Genomic DNA, 26,734 nt, shown 5'->3' with positions numbered 1-26,734 from the left:
TAGTGGACTAATAAACTTTGACTTTTTTCCTTTTCAATTTTGATGAAAAAATGCGCCTAAAAAAACCTTACTCAAAACCTGAAGACATTAAGTTTGAATTGACACATCTCAAAACCTTTTTTTATATATAAATTAAGAGCATCTATGCATCAAAGATTCAGTAGACATTCCAACGAAATTGGCACACACCTAAACAATCTCATCCTATACCTATATCTCATATTATTATAAATAAAAATAGAAAAAAAAAATATGTATGGGGGGCTAGACCTTACCCCAAAAGTAAAACAAATAAAGTAGTACAAACTAGTCATCCCGACAGAGGGAATTCACAAATGGCTCGAGTTTTCGGTTTTCAAAAATCACCTCCCATTTATTGGGACCTGTGAGATGTTCCACCCCTAAAACGAGTGTTATATGGCTGCCCAACACTCCGAGCCAATTGTTTTATCTTCTTCGCTTTACTTTTAGAAATAACAGGGGTGAACTTCTCTCCATTTGCCACTACGGCCCAAGCTTGTTTAATTAGTCGAAGGTCTGCTTGGACCACCCCATCAAATATCACAATCTTTTGCGTTGTATCGGTAAAGCACGAGCGGAGGCATCAAAGTCGTTAGCCGTCGTGACTGTAATATCTACCGGGGTGAAAGAATTTTCAATTTCTACCGCATCAGCTTGCTTCACTGGCTGCGTATATGGAACACTCGATGAGTTATCAGTTGTTTCCTCCGCTTCTTGGTCTAAACCATGTTTAGTAACAGTAACACCATCCACATCATCAGTGGTCACTTGTTGCTACACTAGATCATTGGTTTGAATATCTCCAAGAACAATATCATCATGAACATTATGTAGCGTCATACTAAAGGAGGTTGAATGTTGGACAACAACACCATCAGTAACATTCGGAGTATAATCTCAAAACCTTACTAAAACGGAGTATAATCTTTTTGTTCAAAAAAAAAAGTAGACGCATCTCTCAATCGACACTAGAACTTTCATTTATCATGTAGATTAACATCTTCCATTTATACAAATATTGTTAATATAAGAAAATTGCTTCAGTAATTAATTAAAACTACTTGATCCCCCCTTGAGTTTAGTATTGTTAGACCATGTGCAATGGGAGTTGAATGGGGAGTTGAACAGGGTGTGTTGAATGATTGGAGAAGATATGTTGAAGATGATGTGGAGGAGGGAAGAGTTGAAAATATTCAACACAGTTGAACCTGACGAAGAGGGACACGCGGCGCGCTCGCAGTGGTTAAAAACTGGCGCATGTAGTACACGCGCGGCAGAGAGAGTGATGTTGCAGACGGATGGAGAGAGAAAGTGTTATCTGACACGTGTTATAATCTGATTGGCTGGGGAGATTTTTAACACAATAATACTTTGAACTCAATTATTTCATCGCAAAATATTTTTTCATTTTTTTACAAAAATTCATGATTTTTTTTGTCTATAAATAGAGAATTGGTTCATTTGATTTGGACAAAAAAAAAAAACGGATTTTTCCACTATATTAATCTTATTATTATCTTCCTATTAGTGTTAATCTTGAAGTATTAGTCTTTTTTTTAGTGAAATTAATCCCAATAATCACTTCAAGACCCAAAATTCTTCTAATCATCCCCAACAATTATCAAAATTCCAACAATTATCAAAATCCAAATCAATTATTTGTATCGTACTAAATTATTTTAATAAATTTTGTTTTTATTAAAAAAACTAAAAAATAAATTGTTAAGTGTTTATTATTTTAATTTAATTTTAATCGATAATTGTAATTTTATGTAATCATAAAAATTTAAATAAGAATATGAAATAAAAAGTGGTGGGATAGAGTATTGAATGAAAAAACCATTGAATAAGGTAAAAGTTGAATGAGTGTTGAATAATTAGGTAAAAAAAAGAAAAAATGATGTGAAATGTTAGAAAGTGAAAAAATGATGTTAAAAATTTTGAACCATTGTACATGGTCTTAATTAGCGTCCATAGTAAATGTTGTCTAGCTATATTTAGAAACCCGGGCACTTTTTGTACTAGTATGCATAATATGGCTTTGTTTACCGATCATGCATGTTTAATTAACTTCAACAAACCCCATCACCAATTTCTTAATTACACGTATGTATATATATATATATATATATATATATATATATATATATATATATATATATATATATATATATATATATATAAAATCTTTTTTGTTAACCCTCTTATTGCTAAGGGAAACGAACCCTAGTAAATCGGAGTTCGGCCGCTAGTTAAATTAAGGTTGATCAAAAAATTGTTTCATTCAAGAATTAAACTCAAATTCTTCCAAGCGATTCGTCTTTCATTGAAACTCATTAACCACTTGAACTCAATAATTTGTTTTATATATATATGGCATTTTATGCTGCACACAAGTACTAGTGACGCTAATAGTACATAATTAATTGCTCATATTACATAGTACATCATTTAATCCATGTTAAAACAAAAGGACAATAATCTGTCATCATAAGGGTTGTTTTGGCTATAGTACTAATTAAAGATAAATGATTGAACTTATTAATTAGGAAAATTGTCAAATACCCCAATGATCCTTTGGTTAATTTTCTAGCTTGATTTTCACCTAATCACGTACTAGTAACTTTTTCATTGTTGGTTAAAAAATAGTACCTACAAATCAGCTTGGAAGCAACAAATTTGTGCTAAGAAATTAAATGACACACCATGCAGAATGATGATCAGGATATACTGAGAACTTTACATAACGTGAACAACAATTCATCATTCCTATCATATCAATGGTAAGTAACAACAAACTTCTTTGTTGATGCGATAAATATACACACCAATCGAATTAAAGGAACAAGTTTGAAATTCGGAAAGGAGTCAAAAAATTCTTAAATGTTTTTGTTATTACTTGTATTAATTTTGTTAAAATTTAATTCAGCTGTAAAGGATTGTACGTAGTTGGTGGCATGAGTAATAACATAGTAGGGGCTTGCCGGGGGGGGGGGGGGGGGGGGGGTGTATTTAATATACTATTGTCGCCGAGAGAAGATTTGATTTTTAGATGCATTATAAACTCAATGAATCTAGAAAGCAAATATTCTCTTATATTAAGGACTGAAGAGAGTACTACATCTATAAATTGATATCATGATTGCCTCCGTAAATCATGATAGCTTCTTTTTTGAATTGTTGATGTTATTAATTTTTTTTTACAAGAATGTTATTAATATTTATACACTAAAGCTTTAGTAATTATAGTGTTTATTTATTTTAAAAAATGAAGAAGATCTCTACTCCTTAAACATTATAGCGTATTGTTTCTTTAACAACATATCCTAAATTATAGTAATGCATTTTTTCTACAATTTGTAATTAATAAATATTTTATAAAAAGAATATCAACTCATTCCTCTTTCTTGAAGGATAATATTGTAAAAATAATATCAATTGTTAACAAATTAAATACCACGATTAACTTTCTCAGTCTCTGTAGTTTTATTATAGAGGTCTTATATTTAGCGATAGAGGTTGTAATATAGTTATAATATTATTTTATTTATTTTTTAAATGAAGTGACAAATATATTGCTTAAAAACTCACACACAAAAAAGAGAAAATCTAGGTTCAAACTCAGATAATCACGTGAAATATTTTCAACCCTATCAAGCACATATATCAAACGTGATAAAGACACACATGTCAATACTCAATGCCTATAATAATTTTATAAAATGACAATTCAATGTAATCATTGTTATATTCAAACGAATGAAATATAATTTTTTTTAAAAGCCTAAAATTCAAACTAAATATAACGAAAATTTGAACCTATAAAATATAAAACAGAATTTTTTAAACACCAAAATTGCAACGTAAAAGTAATAAAAATATAAATTATCGTTAAATTTTACTTACCTCCCAACCAAATTCTGAATATTGCCAAAACTCATTTTCATTAGGTTTCGAAGGGTTACCACATTATATATTATATATTATGTCTACAAAATTAATTATCATTTGTTTTCTTCAATCAAGCTAGTCTCTTGACTCGAAATTTAAGTGTGGAAAAATGAGAAATCTCAGATTTTAACCCTGACTCCTCAGCATCTTTGCAGCTATCAATCAAGATGAATATGAGACAATCAATTATTAATTTTAATTAACTATAAAAAATTTAGAGTTAAATATGATTTTCGTTCCTCTAAATATATGAACTTTTATTTTTAGTGCCTCTAAAAATTCCATTCGAACTTTGATCCTCTAAATCTTTTGTTTTTAATTTTAGTCATTACTTTTTTCATAAAAGTTCATGTCGCTTGTTTCAATTGATTGACGGGTCATTGATAATACCTTAAAATATCATTAGTTTTAATAATTTTATTATTTAATTATCCAATATATATAAATTTAAATTAAATGATAAAAATATTAAACCGGTGATATTTTAAAGTTTTAACAATAACATGTCACAAAAAAAAAGTTATAAGTAAACGTAAACTTCTGGAAAAAAATACTAAAATTGAAAACAAAACATTTAGAGGGCAAAGTTCAGATAAAGACTAAAAATAAAAGTTGGTAGTTTAGAGGGATTAAATAAAAGCTTTAATATTTTTAGCCGGAAAAAAAATGGTTTAATAAGTTTTTTTTGTCCATATAAATATCTTAAATTTCATTTTAGTCCTTAAAAAAAATCAGCAAATTTTAGTCTTCCAAATATTTCTCTTCACAACTTTTGATCCCTATTTTAAGTCAACTCGTATGTACTATAACATTTTTGGAATGAGTTTTTGGACTCGAGTTTTTGTATTCATGTTTAATTCATCTATTCTTAAAAATAAATAAAATTTTGCAATAGATATTTCTATAATATAGTAAGCATGACCGCAAAAAAAAAAAGTAAAGTTTTGAATTGTACGCATGAGTTGACTTAAAAATGGAGACAAAAAATCGTGACAGAAAATAATTAAGAGATCAAAATTTGTTGATTTTTTTTTGTAATAATTAAAAATAAAATTTGTGATATTTATAAAGACAAAAACTTATTTAACTCTTTATTATAATTAAAGAGAGCTTATATTACTCCTTTTAGTCATTATTATAAAAAAATATTTATTTTTTAAATTCATAAAATATTTGATATATCTAATTGATACTATAGACTAATTACATCAAACATTTTATAAATCTAAAAATAATTTTTTTTTTTCTTATAATTAAGATTAGTAATATTTAACACAATAGTCTCTAGGACACTTATTAAGAGTCTTAATTAATATTTGTGAATTTTTTATAGAAATGTGTGAAATCAACACATTTAAAACTAAAATATTTATTTAGGTGGGGCCTACTGTACCCATTCATAATTTAGGGATATTTACTCATCAACCAATGAAAACAAACCAAACAAGTGGATTTGCATGCGACACCCATAACTAACTTGTACTCCCTCCGGCCCTTATTACAAGAAAAAATTTACTTTTTATATTCATAAAATGTTCAGCGTATCTAATAAAAAATATGGACTAAATACATCTAACATTTTATGAATCTAAAAAGTCAACTTCTTCTTATAATAAGGACCGGGGGAAGTAACGAACTTTTGAATTTGCATATGTGGATTTGCATTTCAGTTTTTCTTCTTGGTTGATAGATAAATAGCCTCAAAATCAAAGGGTAAATTAGAAAAAAATCATTTATTAATTATTTTTATTTTAATACTCTCTCTGGTCCTTTTTATAAGGAACACTTTGAGAAAAAAAATTGGTCTTTTTTATAAGAAACTTTGACCAATTTTCAAATGGTTTAAATGTTCAATTTCACTTATGCCCTTATTTATTATGAGTGAGAATTTAAAAATAAGTAAGTTAGTTGAATAAAAAATAATTAAATAAGGGTATACATGGAATAAATTTAAATTTATAAGAGTATTAAATGAAAATAACCATGTTAAATGTGTTTCCTTGGTATGTGCAATTTTTTCAAAGTGTTTATTATAAAAAGGACCGGAGGGAGTAAGATCAATTTTTTGTTTTACAAACCAAAGCATGACACGTACTACCCGACATGCAGTCAATGCTTTTATGGTTTCTATTACTCCATACCAAATCCATATGTGACTTCAATTTTGATCCAACCGCTGGGGATATCCCAAACGTCTACGACAATCGCATCAACGATAAGAGATACCGAAACGCTACAATATCCCAGGTTTCATGCTACCAATACCGTCTTTTTACTGGTTACCGATACCTTATTACCTTCGGTTAGTTACCGATTCGATACCTTATTACCTTCGGTTAATATACAACCCATTTTATTTTTTTAGAAAAATGCTAACATGTGTTTTTGGTGCGTTTGGTTTGAGATAAAAAAAGAAAAGGAAAAAAATGTCGATTTGAGCTTAATTTAGTTGGTAGGAATATTGCATGCGCAGAAGTTCGGGTTCAAACAAAACACATCTTAACGGTGGATTTTCTAGCCACTATGCTACATGACCCAAAAAAAAGGAAAAAAAAATGGAAATCAACGAATGAATTTGGACTAAATTTTAATTAGTTCAAGTTCATTTATTGGTTTATGTGTTTTATTTTGGCAAAATTACATTAGAAGTCACTTACTTTTTTATTTTTTTTAACATTTAGATCTTTTATCTATCAAAATGTGTACATGTTAGTCCTTTTTATCAAATTTTTAATTAAAAAATGCTGATTAATACTTTTATCAATAATTTTAATTTTTAAAATGTTTTTTAATCAAAAATAAAGAAATTAATAAACTTCATCTCATGTTCATCTTGTTCCTTAAATCAAAATTGACCAAATAAAAGGTGAAATTTAAATGTGTACATTTTAATGTTTTTTTTTTATAAGCGTACATTTTAACGTTGTTACATGTCGTGAAATTTAAATGTTGTTTTTTTCGTTGTTGTGTTGATTTCTTATTTTATTTATGTCAATCAATCTATCTATTATTTATATATTTAGGAGTTTCTCTCTCATGGTCTTATTCCTATGTGGCACCATTTCCTTGATCCATGTCTTATGTGGCATTCTAATATTTCTCCAATTCCTATGTGGCTAACTATGAAGGCCTTAGCAATTTCTCTAATACATGATGATATCATTTTACTTAGAATCTTTGGCTAATTTGGAAATTCAATCATTTTTCAATTATTGTTTATAAATCGAATTTAATGCACCTATTAAAAATAATTTTAAAAGGAAATAATTTTACTTAGAATCTTTAGTGTTTTTCTGAATCAAAATCATGTTAACATTTTACTTTCTGATTCTTGGTTGGACAATCCATTTAAATAAATATTGTTTTTGAAGTGCTATATATAGCAAGCAATTATATAGTCATTATTTTTGTTGACCGAAAATCATAAATTTACTCTAATAATTATTTTTGTACCAATTTCGTCAAAAAAAAATTATTTTTGTACCAAAGCAATTGTTTTTAAATTTTTTTTTTATGAAAGGAAGATTGCCAACTGCATATAATAATTAGGTATAATTGTCAGCTGGATATAATAATTTTTATGGTCTTCAAATTCAATTAAAAAAATATTAAATCTTTATGGTCTCCAAATTATTCTCTCACAAATTTTTTTCTAAATGGTCGTGTATCAAAATACTAAGGTCACACACACACACACACACATATATATATATATATATATATATATATATATATATATATATATATATATATATATATATATATATATATATATATATATATATATATTGTATTACGGTAAAAAAAAATATATTATATATTTTCATAATTTTATAATTATATAGAGTCACATAATATAATTAATATTTTATTATTATTTAAAAAAATTGGAATATGTGTGTTGTATTCATGTGCATTAATTTATTTAATTTATTTATAATATAATGGAATATGTCTTATTTACTAATTTACTAATTTACTAATATATTTTTAAAATTAAAAATGGAATCAATATATTTGACTTTAATGAATTTAATTTCATATTAAAGACAAAATTACTCATTTGTCCATTTTTTTTACTATATATATATAACATTTGTCTGAACTCTAAAACTCACAATTTTTCAATCTTCATTATCTCTTATTCATCTCTCTCGATAATCACTATTTTTTCTGTATATTGTCACCTTTTTAAATTTCTTTATTTTTTCTTCTTTGTTCGATATTTCTTATATTTTTAATATATTGTTTGTTTTACCTTTTAGATTATTTTCTTTTGGTCATCTTTTTATTTATTAATCCTATTTATTTTCGTGACAGGGAAATAATTGAGAGGCAAGACGAAATGCATCACATTCTCACAAAATGGATTGAATTGAGAGCTCGGAGTCTGTTTTAACAACTGTTGTTTTATTTTTTTATAAAATCTTGCTTATAGCACTTTATCAATATCAATGATGTCTTGGATACAAGTTGGAATATCAATGATGTATTTACTTGATGAATCTATTAACAAATTAATCAAATGATGTATTTTTTCAATAGTATTAAGTTAATCATTATTGTATATTTTTCTATTGCAATTTTTATTTTATACTTCTTTTTTAAAAAAAAAGGAGATCTTTATTTTTGTGAATCTATCTATTATTTATATGTTTAAGAGTTTTTTCTCAAGGAAACAAATCTGCGTGTCACTTTCTTATGAATTTTAATTTTTATTAATCCAATGTGGCATCCTCTCATTCATCATAATCTATGTGGCAACAATTGAGAACATATTTTCTATATGGCAATTTAGAGAGCATCTTCAATAGAATTTATGTGTGGTACTCATATAAGGAATATTTTTTCTTTAGTGTTTTTCTGAATCAAAATTTAATGTTAATTTACAAATAATCATTCAAAATGAAACAATCGAATACGTTTTAATTTTTTTTAACAACATTACCAATTCTCTTTATAATCATTATGAATTCTTATTATTTATTTTTTTTACCAATCCATTTTATTTTTTTAGAAAAAAAACTCATTTCATATTATTAAACACACTTGAAAGACACAAAATAAAATAAAAAAAATAACAACCGTCAATATAAACTTCAAATATATATTTTTTAGAGAAATAATGTTAACATATTAATATTATTATTAATACATGCATACAGGTTGCTTTCGCCGTAAAATAAATAAACATTAAAAAAAAATTCAATTCCACAAATCAATCAAATGATTTCAACTAAATCAAATCAAGTAGTAATTCAAAATCATTAATACACGATCTCTCAATTAATGTGAATTCAAAATTTCAAATCATTTGTTACCAAAAAATAAATTCAAATCATTCTCCATTATCTATTATCTATCTATCTATCTATTATTATTATTATTATTATTATTATTATTATTATTGATAGAAGGATTCTGTACACATGGCGTTCCCAAATGCATTTTTCTCCCATATTTTTGGCCATAAATGAATTAAATGCTTTATATGATTTTTTTTGTTGCATTATTACAAAAGGAATTGTTTTTGAAGTGCTATATATAGCAAGCAATTATATAGTCATTATTTTTGTTGACCGAAAATCATAAATTTACTCTAATAATTATTTTTGTACCAATTTCGTCAAAAAAAAAATTATTTTTGTACCAAAGCAATTGTTTTTAAATTTTTTTTTATGAAAGGAAGATTGCCAACTGCATATACTAATTAGGTATAATTGTCAGCTGAATATAATAATTTTTATGGTCTTCAAATTCAATTAAAAAAATATTTATGACAAACAATTCCACTGTTCATTACTTTTAAATAAATAATATTAAAATCGGCCCATTTTGCTTCTCAAATGTGAAATTTTTTCACACGGGGACATGAGATAAAATACTCCTGAAGAAAACAAATGTCTAAAGGAGAGAGATGACGATTAAGAACAAGTATATTAACCGTTAGATTAGTTTTTGCATAATGACTTTTTTTTATGAAAATAAAAGAACAAATATATGAACATATGAGTTTGGAACGGGGAGTGGAGTATCACTCTCCATTATGCCATTTCTCCTTAAAATCTCTAAAATTTGGATCTTTTATCATATTTAAATAAACTATTACATTACATATAAAATTAATTTTACAAATAATTAAAAAAATCACAATATTAAAATTTTAATAATCCATATTTTTCATGTGTGAAAAAAAATGATCTATATTTTTCATAGAACATTAACCCGGGCGATAGCACGGGTAAGTTATACTAGTTATTTATATGTTTGAGAGTTTCTCTCTCATGATAAAATTCATATGTGGCGGTCTCTCAAAACTCCTCAAAAAATCATCCTACATGTCATTCAATGACGCTTTCACAGCCTACGTGTCATTTAACTAGAACTTTTACATTTTTTGATATAGATTTAAGAGTTTCCTTTAATAATCAATGCTAAATTATAAATATATATAGAAATATTTTATTCTTATAAATTATTTTGAACAGTATTCAATGTTTAGATTTTTGCTTCGTTTAAAAAATGTTCAACAATATTTTTTTATTTTTAATATTCTAATAGATGACATTATAGTTGCGTCAGAAAAAATACATGACATTAATTTTTCTATTTAAAAAGGAAATATTCAATTCAAATAATTCTAATACAAAAATAATTCAATTCAATAAAAAAAATCGATTCAAATAATTCTAATTCTAATTAAAGGAAAATAATTTTTCCAAAAAAAATAAATTAAAATTAAAATAATTGTACAATTTCAAATAGTTGTCTTCTTTAGATATTAACTAAAAAAATGGTTTTTCCTTTATAAGTTGAGAAAAAAACTTATAATTTGGAATGGTGAAATATATCGTCTAGATAAATTGGTCATTTTTCTAAGAAACTTGGACTAATTTTTAAATGTTTCAAATGTTTAATTTCACTTTTATTCACTTTAGTTGATCAATTTTTGCTTATATTTTGGGACGCAGAAAGTATCTATAATATCATTTCTTAGAGTTTTAAGTATTTATTTATATTTTTTATATTTTATTGTCATTTTTTTAATCATATGTTTACTTATTAAAAAAGAATTGTTGTTCATATTATTTTTTATTGGATTTAAATCATGCTTATAAATGTTTTTTTACTATTATTTATAAATAAATGTTGTACTCTATTTTTTTACTCATTATTTTTTTATTTGTCTAATTTTTCATGTGATATTTAACAAATACACTGATAAAATAATAGAAACTCCTCGAATGACTATACTATAGAATGAATTGGAAAAATGTGGAATTGAGAAATTGATATGCTTAAAAAAAATTATTCTTAAACTTCATACTTATCAAATAGAGAAAAAGGTGTCATTGTCTGAAATATAAAAGGAATGAAGTAATTGACTTCATAGATTATTTTTCTACTTCATTTTATTATTCTATTAATTATGGTTTACCTTAATGTGGTTTTTCTAATAAAAAAAAATACATAGTGATTTGTACCAAACAAAATATTAAAATACGGGGGTATTGATAAAAAAAAATAACCTACATGGAGGTATTAAACAAAAAATAACTTACACGGGGTGAGACATACATTTGTAGATTTTATTATATAAAAAATACGATATCAATTGAAAGCAGGGAAAGTAACAATGATTTTATATATATATATATATATATATATATATATATAAAAAAAAAGAATTAAAAGCAATAATATCATGTATTACTTTATTTTTATTCTCCATACATTACTGTAAGATAAACAAATAAAAATAAAAATAAATAGATACATTTTTTAAAATTTTCACATTAACAAATGAGATATGCTTAAAAAAATTATATAATTTTTTTTTTGTGTCAAGCAAATGACAAACAATTCTACTGTTCATTACTTTTAAATAAATAATATTAAAATTAAAATCGCCCCATTTTGCTTCTCAAATGTGAAATTTTTTCACACGGGGACATGAGATAAAATACTCCTGAAGAAAACAAATATCTAAAGGAGAGAGATGACGATTAAAAACAAATATATTAACCGTTAGATTAGTTTTTGCATGATGACATTTTTTTTATGAAAAGAAAAGAACAAATATATATGAACATGTGAGTTGGGAACGGAGAGTGGAGTATCACTCTCCATTATGTCATTTCTCCTTAAAATCTCTAAAATTTGGATCTTTTATCATGTTTAAATAAACTATTACATTAAATATAAAAATAATTTTACAAATAATTAAAAAAAATCACAATATTAAAATTTTAATAATCCATATTTTTCATGTGTGAAAAAAAATGATCTATATTTTTCATAGAACATTAACCTGGGCGATAGCACGGGTAAGTTATACTAGTTACTTATTTGTTGCGAACCAATTGTCTACATTTTTTTTATATTAAAAATTGAAGATGCAACATAAAAACACTTAACAAAGGATTTTAACAATCTAAGCAAAACAAAACCAACATAAGAGAAAATAAAATTATGATTTTGGTAATGTTTTTCTTTCCTTTAAAAAAAACGGTAAAAGGATAAAAGCTAATTGAATGTGAATATGTGATTGTAAATGAGTTGTATAACTTATATTTATTTTAGGATGTGTTTGATCTATTAAAGGATGAGTACTAGACAGAACAGTATAAGACAGAACAACACAATGCGTTTGATCTGTTAAAAAATAGGGGACTGGACTGGACAACTTTTGTTGTACCCTGTTTGATTTGAAACAACTTATGGAACTGGACAAATTAGGCAGCAAGGGACAGAACAAAAACAAGATTTTTTTGTCCCTCACTGGCCCACAGGACAACTTTTTGTCCACAGTACAACTATAAAAAATACGAAAATACCCATTTTATTTTCGAATATAAAAATATTATCGCCCTATATCTCTCCGGTACAGTTTTGTCCTGTCCTGTATTATCTTGTTATGTCCTGTACTGTTCTGTCCAGTTCTTGCTGTTTTACGAATCAAACGCACCTGTGATAGAACAGCACAGAACAAATTTTTGTGATATTGAACAATTTTTTGTCTTATACGATATTTGGTTAACAAAATGGTATTTTGATATTTTAGACAACTTGTATTGCGGACAAAAAGTTGTGTTGTGGTTTAGTGAGGGACAAAAATCTTTGTTTTTGTCTTGTCCATTGCCTCTCAGTTTGTCCAATTCTTGAAACAGTTTTACAATCAAACACTGTACAACTATAGTTGTTCTGTACAGTCCCTTATTTTTTAGTAGATCAAACGGACCCTTAATTTCTATTTTCAAAATCTAGAAGAAGAGATAGACTACTATAATTCCTTTTATTATTCACTATGTTACATTAGTTAAACTGCATTGTCATTTCTAAATTATAGACAAATTTATAAATAGTTAGTTAGTTTAGTGGTGATTGACGTTGAACTGCATTGTCATATATATATATATATATATATATATATATATATATATATATATATATTAAAATTATATCTTTATGCAAATATCTCTATGTACTACTCCGTCCCAAAATATAAGCAAAAGGAGGTCAACAAAAGTGAATGTATCTGGACTAAATTTTAAACCAAATACATCAACTTTCATTGACCAATTTTTGCTTATATTTTGGGACGGAGGGAGTATATTATTAGACTTTATTATGAAAAGATTACTCATAATTATATGAATTGTAATATCATGTAAGAATTGTGTGTTATTGCTTTTACTCCTAAGATTACTCCTAATGATTCTCATATAATTATGAGTAATTTTTCGTAATAAAGTATAATAATATACATAGAGATATAATTCTAATAGTTTTAATATATATGTGCATGTAATCTCTCAATACTAATACAATTTAATTAATAATATTACTGCTTTTTAAGATTAATGAGATAAAAAAAATTAATTTTTATACGGTGAACTAGTTCACATCCTAGAATGTGAAGTGTGATTTTTTCAATTTTTATAGTTTTATACACTCGCATCCTAAATACCGAACAACGGTGTTTTAATTTTTCTATTTTTTACTCTCACTTCCTAGGTAACAATGGATAAATTGAAAATATTAGAGGGAGCGGGGTGCGAGAAGTAGGATTGTTAAAATCAAATAAAAAATTAAAAAGTAAGCAAAATAAAAATGTTGAGAATAGTAAAGTTATTATTATCAAGAAAAAGGACAAACTTGAAATGGTTGTAGGATAAAACCTTTGTTTCATTACTTCATTCGTCTCTTCTCTTCCATAAGCCTAGTGAGAGAGAGAAACAACACACAACTCAAAAACATAGTTGAAAAATGGCTCTCCTTTCTCTCCCTTATTCACAATGAAACAACCTTTGTTCTTCATCTTCTCCTTAGAAGATGTCTCAAACCAAACATCATCAACAACAACAATCTCCTTCTTTTCTCGATGCTCTTCTCTGTGAAGAGCAAAACACATTCGAAGATGATGATTCCGATGCAAACGTTACTGATTCTGAAACATGTATCCAAAACCCATCAACAAAGTTTCAATCTTTACCTATTGTTTTACTTGAAAATGATCTTTTCTGGGAACACGATGAACTTGTTTCGTTAATTTTCAAAGAAAAAGAGACCCATTTGTTTTCTGTTAATGCTATTGTTGATGGATCTTTGAAAGATTCTCGTTTTGAAGCTGTTAATTGGGTTTCTAAAGTTTGTTCTCATTATGGATTTTCTACTTTGACTACTGTTCTTGCTGTTAACTACTTTGATAGATTTGTTACTAGTTTGTTGTTTCAAAAAGATAAACCTTGGATGACTCAGCTTACTGCTGTTGCTTGTTTGTCTCTTGCTGCTAAAATGGAAGAAACCCATGTGCCACTTCTTTTAGACCTTCAAGTATGTTCAACTTTCAGATTGAACTCTATGTGTTTGTTGAAATGCCATTTAGTTTTGTTTTTTGTTGTTTAAAGGTAAAGGGGTTTGATTTTTATGTGTTTTTTTTATTAGGTTGAGGAATCTAGATTTGTGTTTGAAGCTAAAACTATACAAAGAATGGAGCTTTTGGTGTTGTCTACTTTGAAATGGAGGATGCATCCAGTGACACCAATTTCTTTCTTTGAACACATTGTTAGAAGACTTGGTTTGAAGAGCCGTTTGCATTGGGAGTTTATGTGGCGTTGTGAGAGGGTTCTTCTTCATGTCATTGTTGGTAAGTAGTAGTAATAAAACAGATTTGTTTAAGGCTTTTTAGTTTTCATCATTAATGTTAATAAATAATAACATACTAGTACTAGATGTTCATATTTAACTGAATCAATGGCATAGTATTAACAATAATGCACTTATGTGTGTTTAATGTAACTATTTTTGTCAGATTCAAGGGTTATGATGAGTTATCTTCCTTCTACATTGGCTGCTGCTACAATGATCCATGTAATTAAAGAGATTGAACCATTTAATGCAACTGAGTACATTGATCAACTTATGAGTTTACTAAAGATTAATGAGGTTTGTGCATTTAATTTAGCTGTTTTTTTTCCTTTACATTGTCAATAATTGTTGAATTTGTCAAATCTGGTGTTGGTTTCATGAATAGAAGTGAAATGTTAAGTTTTGTTGGTGATATGATTTTTCAGGAACAAGTGAATGAGTGCTACAAACTTATGCTGAAGCTATTAGTTTGCAATGATGGCATTTACAGTCTTCACCAGAAACGGAAGCGTGTTTCCGAACCAAGTAGCCCGGGCGGTGTGATTGATGCATCTTTCAGTTGTGATAGCTCAAATAATTCATGGACAGTGGCATCTTCAGGTTCACTTTCAATTCAGCCGATGTTTAAGAGGAGCAGAGCTCAGGACCAGCAGATGCGATTGCCTTCTGTTAATCGCGTGTCTATTGATGTTCTTAATAGCCCTCGTTAATAATGAGCAATCTTAGTATTTTTACTTCCCAAATGTGGTAGCTCTCTTCACATAATTCTGGCAGTTATTATGTTATTGAAATTCAATTACATTATGTTCTAGTTATTATATACATTTCTAGCCAAATATTTGAAGATGAATGGAATGACGCGGAGACTGAGATTCCATCATCCACTTTGTTGTTTAAGGTGGAGCAAAGATCTGATACCAAGTAGAAAGATGAGTAATGAACTTGTGATTCTACTTGAGTTATCTATTCACTGCAACTTTTACACATCTCACATTTTTTGTCAATAAGCACACTTGAGATTATGTTTGCTTATCACATACTATATGCCAATCTCTCTGCTGTTCATTAAGAATAGGAACTGCATATGAAAATTGTTAGGTGCTAACTAATCATCAAAGATAGGTCAAATGTCTTCAGTGACAGCATTAGATTAAATAATGAAAGTCTTGTATAATATCAAACCAAATCCAAGGGAAAATTATGTTGTCCCTCTAGGTCTTGGAGGTAGTTGTGGTGGTTCTTCTATCATTGCATATTCTAAATAATTGTACTTACATTAGATCAAATTTCAATCTTTCTTTCACTTCTCTAAATCCTGTCCCTTATTTAGGGAAACAAATTCCCTAATGTGACTGTGTGATGCAGTTATTAGGATTTTGACAGTCTGATCTAAATTATTAGTCAAATTGTTTAAAGATCATTTTGTGGATGTGTGATATGAGTCGTCTAATATCAAATAAACGGATGAAATTGTCTACTGAGTAAATGCGAGATCTCCATAGGTTAGGGAACTCAGATACTTTACGGAGTCGGGTATGATTAGTCTTCTGTAGATATGGTGTCCAATCTTTTGGGAAACAGATTTCCTGCTGTAACTGCGTCAATGACCGAGACTTTACGGAGTCGGGTCGATCAGTTGTTTAATTTCAATTAACGGCCAGGATTATTTTAGTGCATGTACTCCCTTCGTCCTAAAATATAAGCAAAAGTTGGTCAACAAAAATGAATGTATTTGGTTCAAATCTTTAACGAAATACATCAAATCTTTAACTGTTCGATGTAAATTTAACGACCGAAATCGATTACGTGTAACCACGTGCTTTTATTACTGCAGCAAATCCGGCATTTCCTTTGATATTGTGTTAGAGACTGTATTAACTTTTTGGTTACACAAGGATAGAAAATCTCAACTATTAACTTCATAAATTTATGAATGTTGCTTCAAATGGTAACTTGGTTTCAAAGTTGGTCAGTTTAGCATTCTTGGTCTTACATATTTAGCTCAGGAATCTTGGTCTTACATATTTAGCTCAGCATTTAAAAACTACTGCAGGAAAAGGATTTAAATTTGAAGTGTGTATTCAGTAAAAAATTAAGATTCCTACTGTCAAATTATTCAACTTTGCAGTTTGACATTAAAGTATCACATTGGACTTTATAAAATTTCATTGTCAGTGGTTACAATTTAAAAAAACAAACCATATATGATAAAATAAACCAAGCTGCTACAATACAAATGCTATCTTAAGAAAAAAGAGCTAAGATAAATTAGTCAAAATAGAAAATGCATTAAGCAAAAGATGTAAATGGAAAACAATGCATTAAGTTGAGTTTTCATTTTCAACCAGTTGTGCTTATGGTACTTGACTCTTCATTTTTGGAAGAAATTGAATTATCTCTGAAGTCCAAACCTTAATGACTCTTGTTTGAAATATCATGTTAGGAAAGTGATAATTGAGACCTATGTTGACAACATAAATTACCATTTAAGATGAAGAGAAAATGAGTTTTCTAGACTCAATAAAAACACCATCAAATACACAAAAATGATCCAAGGGTAAAGACAGGTTACCTTGTGTGTAGACAATTTTGTTCTGAAAATGACTGCCCATAATTGGGTAAACCTCTGATTTGAGGATATTACTTTTTTGTCTTTGTTCCCACTTTGTGGTCCTATTTTTTTATTTTTATTTTTATTTTTTACTTTTATCACTTTGAGTTGGTTATGGTTAGCTATATGAATCAGATGAATGATGCCATGGTTATGATGATTTTGCATTAGTCCATAGCATGAGCATGAGAGATTTTTCCTTTTCAAAGTGACAGCTATATTCGTGCTGAATAATAATAATTCTTGGTGATATGATGAGTCTGTTTGCGAGAGTCAAATTAGGTAGTTATTTTGCAGTGCTTTCTTCGTATCTTTAGAAGTACTTGCTAAAGTTGTGAAATGTCTTAATTAAAAGATTGGAATTAAGATTGTACAAAAAAAAAAAAAAAATAATAATAACCATATCCCATGTATATTTAAATATAAAGAGAACACAAAAGCACTTACATGAGATGACGCGAGTATCTTCTAATTAAACGCGCGACGTTGAGTTTGATTCCCGATTTGGACATGCAGCAGTGTTAAAACGAGTTTGCCACTCATTTGAATCTCACAAGGTCTGAGGGATTAGTATCTTCACTTATGCGTAGAGAATATCCGATTTATGCTTAAAAAAATACAATGGAAAATTTTGTTGGGTCACGAGGAGATCCATTAGTCCATTACATTGAACCTTAAATAATCACATAAACAATACATTAAGTTTATAAATCATTTTTTTTAGTGTTAAATATTCACTTTTCTATTTAATATGAGACTATTACTCACACATGAAATATCAACCTCGCAACCAATAAGTTGTTTGCACCTTTGTATCTTAGTAAATTTTGTGTGTGTACAATAGGGATGAGGATCAAGGAATGCATCACAATATAAATACGGTCAAGATACATGTTACTACTATATAATTGATGGCATCATAGATTCAAAGGACATGCTAGCTAGTAGCTACCTATAGGATCAGCTCAAATCAGGTTAATATTGACTGAGTCCTTGATGATATTGATCTAAAGTCTCAACCGTTAGATTATCTTACGAACGACTTTTGATTGCAAAGGTTTAGGATGCAGGTCAACCTAGCATCAATGTCTTTGACAATATTAATGTAAGCTAAGCAACTCATGCGTGTGCTCATCATGTGAGTGTAATGGGAGGTGAGAAGAAAATGGGAAGAGATAAAGACAAGAGAAATTGAAGATAATGTAAGAAGATATAGAGTATGAGAGAAATATTATATTTTTTGAATGGACATTAATTAATTCAACTTTAAAGATTGTCTCTACGTAATAAATATATGTTCTTACAAACTCAAATTTGATGTGAGACTTCTTAATATACATAAAATGTCTTTTCTGCATAGATCGAGATTCACTGCTGTAGTAAAATGTCACAATTACACGTGATATAAGATCTCAATCCCAATTTAAGTGGGCTAATTTAGGTTTTTCAAAAAAAAAATAATAATATAAGATCTCAGTCATCCATTTAAAATTGGTCTGTTCATATATTACACCTCAGTAAACACAATCTCTGGCATTAATATAAGATCTCAGTCATCACAATGTAACTGTATTCAATACAAATTCATACTACATCACCTAACTTTTTTAAAAGCTAGAATAGAAATGAAAAATAATACAAAATTGTTGGAAACAACCATTTCTTCATTTGAAAGTAACATTTTGGTCTAGATAAAACTGTAATATTCACACAATCGAGTCAATATGTAGTCTTTTAAATTGAAAAATATCAATTAATTTAGTTTCTCAATTGTTCATGCCAACTCATATATGTGTGAACCAAAAGATAAATTTCTCTTACCAAACAAGATAAATTTCTTCTCTAAAACACACCTTATACGAGTTTTGATACAAGAGGAAAATGCCAAATTTGTAAAACAAACATGTTTGTAATTGTACATTGATTTACACTAATCATTTTAGAACGCTCCCTCTTACACTGCATTCGTACGTACCATGTTGCTTGTATTGTACGAGCTATTCTATTCTATTGGCATAGCATACACTGTATTGTAGGCCCAAATAGAACACCATCATGAACAGAAGACCAACGACACGTCTAACATAAAAACTATTTTCCATTGATTAAATGGTGTCATGTTAATTAACCTTTTCTATAATTTACAAATTAAAATTAGATTCCAAGCTAAAAGCAAGATTTTTTTTAAACAAATACAATTTGATATCATATCTTATGCTATATATTTTGTATGATTCTTAGTTTTTTGTTTTTTTACTCAAAATGAGAGAGTTTCGAAATAAATTCAGATACAATAACTAATTTTAACTTTATAAGAAGTTATTATTTAAAAAGCTCATAATAATTATATTACTTATAATGTTTTGTGAGCTACTTATTTTCTTACAAATCACACCCCTCCAAATTTACCAATTAGGGCAAAAAAAATAAATAAAAAATCTCGCATCCAAAAGGATAATTCTATAAAAGAATGGTGTTTTTCCCAATTCAGATGGATAAATTCGAACGAGGGTGATTTTTGAGAATCATAATGTAGAAAAACAAGTTCTCTAATTGTTTTTCTACAAATGAATTTTGAAAAGTTTATCCAAACCAACACTTTTTGTCCTATTCATAATTGAAATTTTGACTGAAAAAATTAAGGGAAGCAAGAATGATGAAATATTATAATGTCCATGTTAGATATCATGGTAGGTATACTGAAATCATAATGACACCGTGATTTTTTTTTTTTTTTCACCACTACTTTAATCCGGTTCGAGGGTCAGATTTCAAGTGGTTTCAGCTCTCTCCCATTTGCAGTTGTGAGAGATCACCCTATCATGTTCAGCGTCAATCACTACTGAACCAATTAACGATTGATAATGACACCGTGATTTTATAGAAACGAAAAAAAATGTAGATTTTACAAGATTATAATTGCACACCATAAATATGTTAAATTCACCGCGAATTTATACATGCACGACATAAGATTAAATATGCCACACAATTAAAGATAGAGATTATGTAATAATAGTTCACATGTGAAATGCAGAGAGGAAAGTGAGAAGTAGTTGAGAAACAGCTACAAAATTTTGTTTTCAATACATTTAGGGACAAAATGTCAAAAAGGACAAGTACTTCTGTTTCTGTGGATTGAAATAGGAAAATTCAGAAAGTATAAACATTAGGAAATTTCTCAAAAACTTGTCTTGGTCGTTCTAATACTATGCCATTGCAAGATAATTGAATACATATAAAAAAATGGCTGTCATTTTAAGAAACACAACAACCCCTTTGAAATAGAACAGAAGCTGCCTTGGTGAAGTTTTGTAGACAGTGGGACCTTCTCCCCAACTATGATCTCTTCTTTTTTGGTGTATTTTCTCATTGAGTTGAGTGGTCAAAATCATTAGTCAACAACCATAATAATTATATCACGATATAGGTGATATGCTACTATGAATCTATGGTCGATTAGATAACAATTAACAAAGATGTACTAAACATTTGAAATGATAATTGAATAGGCTAATTTCATTTCAACACGTATGATCTATTATCACCTTTTTTTTCTTTGTCACGAAACAGTAAATACAGGTAAAACTTACATACTCTGGTCTTAAATATAAGCAAAAATCAAAATATATTTAGTCTATATTTGAGCCAACTATATCTTGACTTTTGCTTATATTTAAGATCGAAAGGAGTATACAACTACAATGTTCCAAATTAAAATTCAAGTAAAAGTATTCGGTCTATTAATATTAGCATTAATTGAAACCGATAGACATTTTTCTCTTTGTTTCAATTTAAACTAAACTAGTATCCAGACCCGTACCAAGCATGAGTGAAAATGCGTTTGTAGATTTATTGACTTATAAATAATATATTTTAATATATTTTACTTTAAACTGAAATATTAAAATTTTAATTGGTAATATAAGATAATTAATGACAATAACATAAATATTTACGATCTTATATAATTTAATAATTAGAATGACACTATGTGATAAAAGCTAACTTTAAAATTTAGCAAAATAAAGTTTAAAGTCAATTGGTAGAAAAATAAACATCTCACAATATTGATATTCGTATTTTTTTCAACATACGGTGTAAGTTAGCATAAATTAAATGTAAACCAATTATTTTACTTAAATTATCAATATATGGGTTGAGTTTCTATCGAGGACTCTTGCCGCTAATATCAAATCATCAAAGTATATATTTTTATATTCACGACCAACTCATTGTGCACTAAAGTAGTATGTTCATTCGTCTATTAGCTCATTCTATATCTCTGTCAATTGCGTTAAATAAAAACGGCAACTTCGTATAATTTCTCAGTCGTATTTCCTCTCTCTCTCAATCGCAACTCCTTCTCTTTTAGTCGCTCACAGTTGTATTTCCTCTCTTTATGAAATTCACTCTAGTATGATGTTTCATCTCACTCTTCAATTTCACAAGTAGTTTTTAGGTTGTTATTTGCCATTATTAAATTGGGGAAAACTTCTTCTTCTTCTTCTTCTTCTTCTTCAAATTGACCTAGAATCAGTGGCGGAGCTAGCCCGAAAAATTGGGGCGGGCCGCTACAAATATAAATCGAATATGCAAAAGAAATTACTAAAAAAAGACATATCATATTGAGAATCTGTCTAGTATGGATATCTCAAAAATAGTCAAAAGGTGGACCATTAACATGTTTATTAAATATATTTTATGTCAAATATGTAAACTTCATACTTTTTAATTAGTTTTTTTATTTATGTTTATAATATTATATGCATCTCTCTAACAAAAATTTAAATTTTTTTAACAAAAGATTGATCAAACATGAATTTTTATGCACAAACTCTATTTTAAATAAAAATTTGAGTAGTTTTTTCTCCAAAAAAATATACTTGAATACTTCGACAAAATAAATTACAAATTTTAAGACATCTATAAATTATTAAACAATAAAACATTAGAAGGGATGCTTAAAAAATTAAATTAAAAAGTATATTTGAATCATTTGAATTCTGGGACGTAAAACTAGCGGGGGTTTGAAACCCCCGCAAAATGCAAACCTGTTAAAGAATACTGAATTTTATGGTTTGAAACCCCCGCAAAATAAAATATAACAAACTACACAGACTATTTAGCGGGGGTTTATAACCGTCGCTAAATAGTATACCTATGAAAAAAAATTAAAAATTCTGGGGCGGGCCATGGCCCTGTCCAGCCCATGAAGGGCTCCGCCCCTGCCTTGAATCACCCTTATATTTGTTTGTTTTGAATTTCCGTCTTTGTACGGTGTATTTTGTTGTCTCTTTTTTGTACGGTGTATTTTTGTATTTCCATCTTTGTGCAGTGTTCATTTATTTCGGGTTGAATGATTAGTTCCGATAATGTCGACTTTGGTGTCATCAATGTTAATTAAGATAAAAACTTATATGCATAGTGTGAAAGATTTTCTTAGGAAAGATTCCTTAGTTCGTATTTTTTTTATCAAACTAAAAGTGTATCATAGTTGTTGCTTCTATTATTCTCCACTAAAAGGAATATAAAGTTGATAAAAAATGCATGCTTATTAATATGAGTAGAAATATAAACTACCGTATAAATAAATTACAAAAATAAAACAAATCCCCCTATTAATATATTAGTTGATATATTATTTCCTTTTTTTTTACAAAATATTATTTCCTTTTTAAAGTGTGCAATATGCCAAATGATTGTTTCCTTATTTATTTTTTATGATCGTTGCCTTATATGATTTTAATTGATTAGGAAATCAATCAACATTATTAACTTCCTTAAAAAAAAAAAAAAAACCACCAAAAAAAACTTCCTTAAAAAAAATATTAACTAAAATTGATTTAATTATAATTACGTAATACACACATTTATTACGTAAACGTTGACGGAACAAAATTGCTCCTAACGTGTCATGTAGACAATTTTTTTTAAAAATCGTTCACGTTTGATAATACTATTGATATTGATATTTGTTTTTTAATTTTTTTGATTTTCACTATTACTATCTGGTCCACTGAACCGTCTAATCTAGGTTTAGGGTTAGTTTTGTCATCAAGTAGTTCGAGCCATTTGTTGATCGCAATTGCGAGAATCGAAACGTGGTCCTTCCTACCAAATTTCTTGTCAATTACCACTAAATCAACTAACGATTGGTTAATACTATAATTATGTATTAGATTCATACACTATTTTCTTCTTAATAAGATATCAATTAAAGGAAAGGTATGAAATCTTTGGATACAAAGATTCATGAGTTTCATATATATATAATTAAGCAGTAGAGGCATGGCAAAGTGAATAATGCAAAGTGCAAACCAAACTCATTTCATTTGCTATTTCTAAAACATATGTAATGACAAGATATTGCTCATTGGAAAATATACTAGTAATGTAACATCACCAAGTTTGACCTAAAAGTATATGCAAATCAAAGATGATTTCAATGGCATATATCCTTTTAAGGCTCTAAAGGCTAATCTCGGAAATTTCAAATTTGGACCACACATAACAGAAGCATGCACATATGCCAAATACCGATATCACTCAGCAAGCATACTTTGTCTGGCTTTGGGATTTAAATTCAAGCTCAATGGTTACAATCTAGTACAAATATTACACCTTTTGCATTATAAAATAATAATGTTTCTACAATGGTCGAATCTAGATAGAGTTTGGCAAAAAATCCGATCAATGTAATCTAATATGCAAAACATGTGGACATAATTTACTATTTTTTAGATTTATTGTTTACCTTACTTATTCAATGAGCTTAAAAGTAAATTAATTATTTCTTTTTTTTTTTATAAGCAAAAAAATGAATTATAAGGAGTACAAGGGGTACTCAACCCTTACAATTCAGAATAGATCACTTTAGATGCGTTGAAAACAATCTAAAGGATTATTACGCCATTCAGAAAAAACTAAATTAACATTGTTCCCTGTTCGGCCTATAAACCAAAACCAAGAAAAATAAACAATTTGCTCCACTAAAGATGATATGTTGACACAGTCTCCTCTAAAAATAATGTTATTACGCGTGCGCCAAATACTCCATGTCGTCGCCAGCCAAATTATATGACGAATTCGCTTGCTATGGTTGCCTTTTGCTAATTCACCAAACAAAGTGAAATGACTTGTGACATCCTCAAAAGAGATCACATTAGTGCCCAACCAAACAAATATTTTCTGCCAAATTTGTGAAGTAATGCAGCAAGTGAAAAAGATGTGTTGTATGTCCTCTACCTCTTTGAAGCAAAATACGCAACTTCTCTCATGATTATTCGTGATAATACCTTTGCAAAATAAAGCCTCCCGGGTTGGTAATTTTTCAAGTAACAACCGCCAACCGAAAACGCTAACTTTTGATGGAACATTGTTCTTCCATAATCTTTTCAATGCTGCCACTGTATTTGTATCAAGAGTAGTACCTACACGTTTGTCCTGCAAAACCATGTACGTTGATCGAACCGAAAAAGAACCATCAGAATTTGATGACCATCTTCGCCTGTCGCTAGAAGCTCTGTTAGGCCGAACTTGTTCAAGCAATTGATGCAATTCATTGAGGGATTCAATATCTGCATCATCAAGTGCTTCCATCCAATTAAGTTTCCAAGACCACATGTTGTTATTCCATATCCCCATATTTGAAATGCAAGCATCTTTATGAGTTGATTTTTGGAACAAAGATGGATACAGTTCACTTAACGGTTCCATTCCTAACCATTTTTCCTTCCAAAAAGCTATATTGTTACCGTCACCGAGAATGCTACTAATATTATTAACAAACCAACCCCCTTCCTCCGCTCCTCCTGTTTTCCACATATCCCGCCACCAAATTGAAGCATGTTTGAGACTCTCCCTCCCTTCCCCATATAAGAAATTAGCGGCAAAAGAACCATAACGAAAATGCAAAAGATTGAACCAAGAAGCAGACAAATCATTCAGACACCGCCACTTCCATTTACATAAGAGTGAACCATTAAATTATTTCTTATAAAAAGAGCTAGAGAAAATATTTTTTAGTATAATCATAATTTCTTTTTGTCAAGTAGTCTAATGGCTAAAAAGTGTATAAACGGAATGATCCTCTACATATATAATACAATGTTCTGCCAAATGAGCTAATCTCACGGGATAGTATAACCATAACTTTTACTTATACTAATTGTCATTAACCTATTATGCTTAATTAGACAGTATCCGTAGTCAAATATACCCACAACTATGTCCTATACTTCCCTGTCCTATAGACAGTGAAGATGTCACTTATATGCTCAGCAATTTCTGCATTCAATCATGTTTCAAAAAAGATGCTAAAGAATGTTAATTCTAAATTAAATTACTTTCAACAAAAACTTTTAAAGTTATGTTAAAATAGAGTTTTAAAAGTCCACAATTTGAACCGCCATAAAAACATTTTTCCATACACATTGATCAGAGATCAAAAAATCGATCTAATGGTTAATTACTATTGTGTTTCACTGCTACTTCCTATGTTAATTCTACAAATTTTCATTCTACTAAATTTCTCAAATGATGGTTAATTTATACAAGATTAGATGATCTCCCTGACCAAGGAAAAGGAAATTAACAAACAAGAATATTCAACTTTTTTTTTATACACCGTTTGATTTAGAAACTGGCTATGAGACTGGTCAAATAGGTAAGGGACCTGACAAAAATAATAAATTTTGTCACTCGCTGATATTATCTCTCTAAATCCATTTTAATTTTGAATATAAAAAAAAATCATCTCTCTGATACATAGCTTTGTCTTATCTTATACTATCTTATTTTGTCCTATACTGTTCTATCTTGTACTTACTATTTTTTGAATCAAATGCACTCTTACCGACTATTTGGAGTGGTTGTAAAATTTTTTTTTAGTTTTAAAATTCAATTTTAAAATCAAAACATGTTAGTGTATAATAATAATATAGTAATTTTTTTTTTGAATCAAATAATAGAGTAATTTTTTACAAGGCATATGATATT

General features: G+C 28.3%; 1 protein-coding gene across 1 annotated transcript; it reads left to right on the top strand.

The window, feature by feature from the left end:
* Positions 1–14,148: 14,148 nt before the first annotated feature.
* LOC123919802 (cyclin-D3-2) lies at positions 14,149–16,085 on the top strand. The gene is made up of 4 exons (XM_045971805.1): positions 14,149–14,808; positions 14,920–15,121; positions 15,287–15,420; positions 15,549–16,085. The coding sequence occupies exons 1-4, from the start codon at positions 14,308–14,310 to the stop codon at positions 15,831–15,833; spliced, it is 1,122 nt and encodes a 373-aa protein (XP_045827761.1). The 5' UTR covers positions 14,149–14,307; the 3' UTR covers positions 15,834–16,085.
* The last annotated feature ends 10,649 nt before the right edge of the window (positions 16,086–26,734 follow it).

The sequence above is a fragment of the Trifolium pratense genome, linkage group LG4 (genome assembly GCF_020283565.1).
Source record: "Trifolium pratense cultivar HEN17-A07 linkage group LG4, ARS_RC_1.1, whole genome shotgun sequence".
In the NCBI taxonomy this organism is placed as follows: Eukaryota; Viridiplantae; Streptophyta; class Magnoliopsida; order Fabales; family Fabaceae; genus Trifolium; species Trifolium pratense.
The sequence above is the reverse complement of the archived record's forward strand: the minus strand, read 5'-3'. Positions and strand labels throughout refer to the sequence as shown.

Excerpts from the sequence above, each read along its gene's own strand:
- LOC123919802 (XM_045971805.1), top strand. The coding sequence starts at position 14,308 with ATGTCTCAAACCAAACATCATCAACAACAACAATCTCCTTCTTTTCTC. Across the intron at positions 14,809-14,919 it reads CACTTCTTTTAGACCTTCAA|GTTGAGGAATCTAGATTTGT; the intron begins GTATGTTCAACT and ends TTTTTTTATTAG. Across the intron at positions 15,122-15,286 it reads TCTTCTTCATGTCATTGTTG|ATTCAAGGGTTATGATGAGT; the intron begins GTAAGTAGTAGT and ends TATTTTTGTCAG.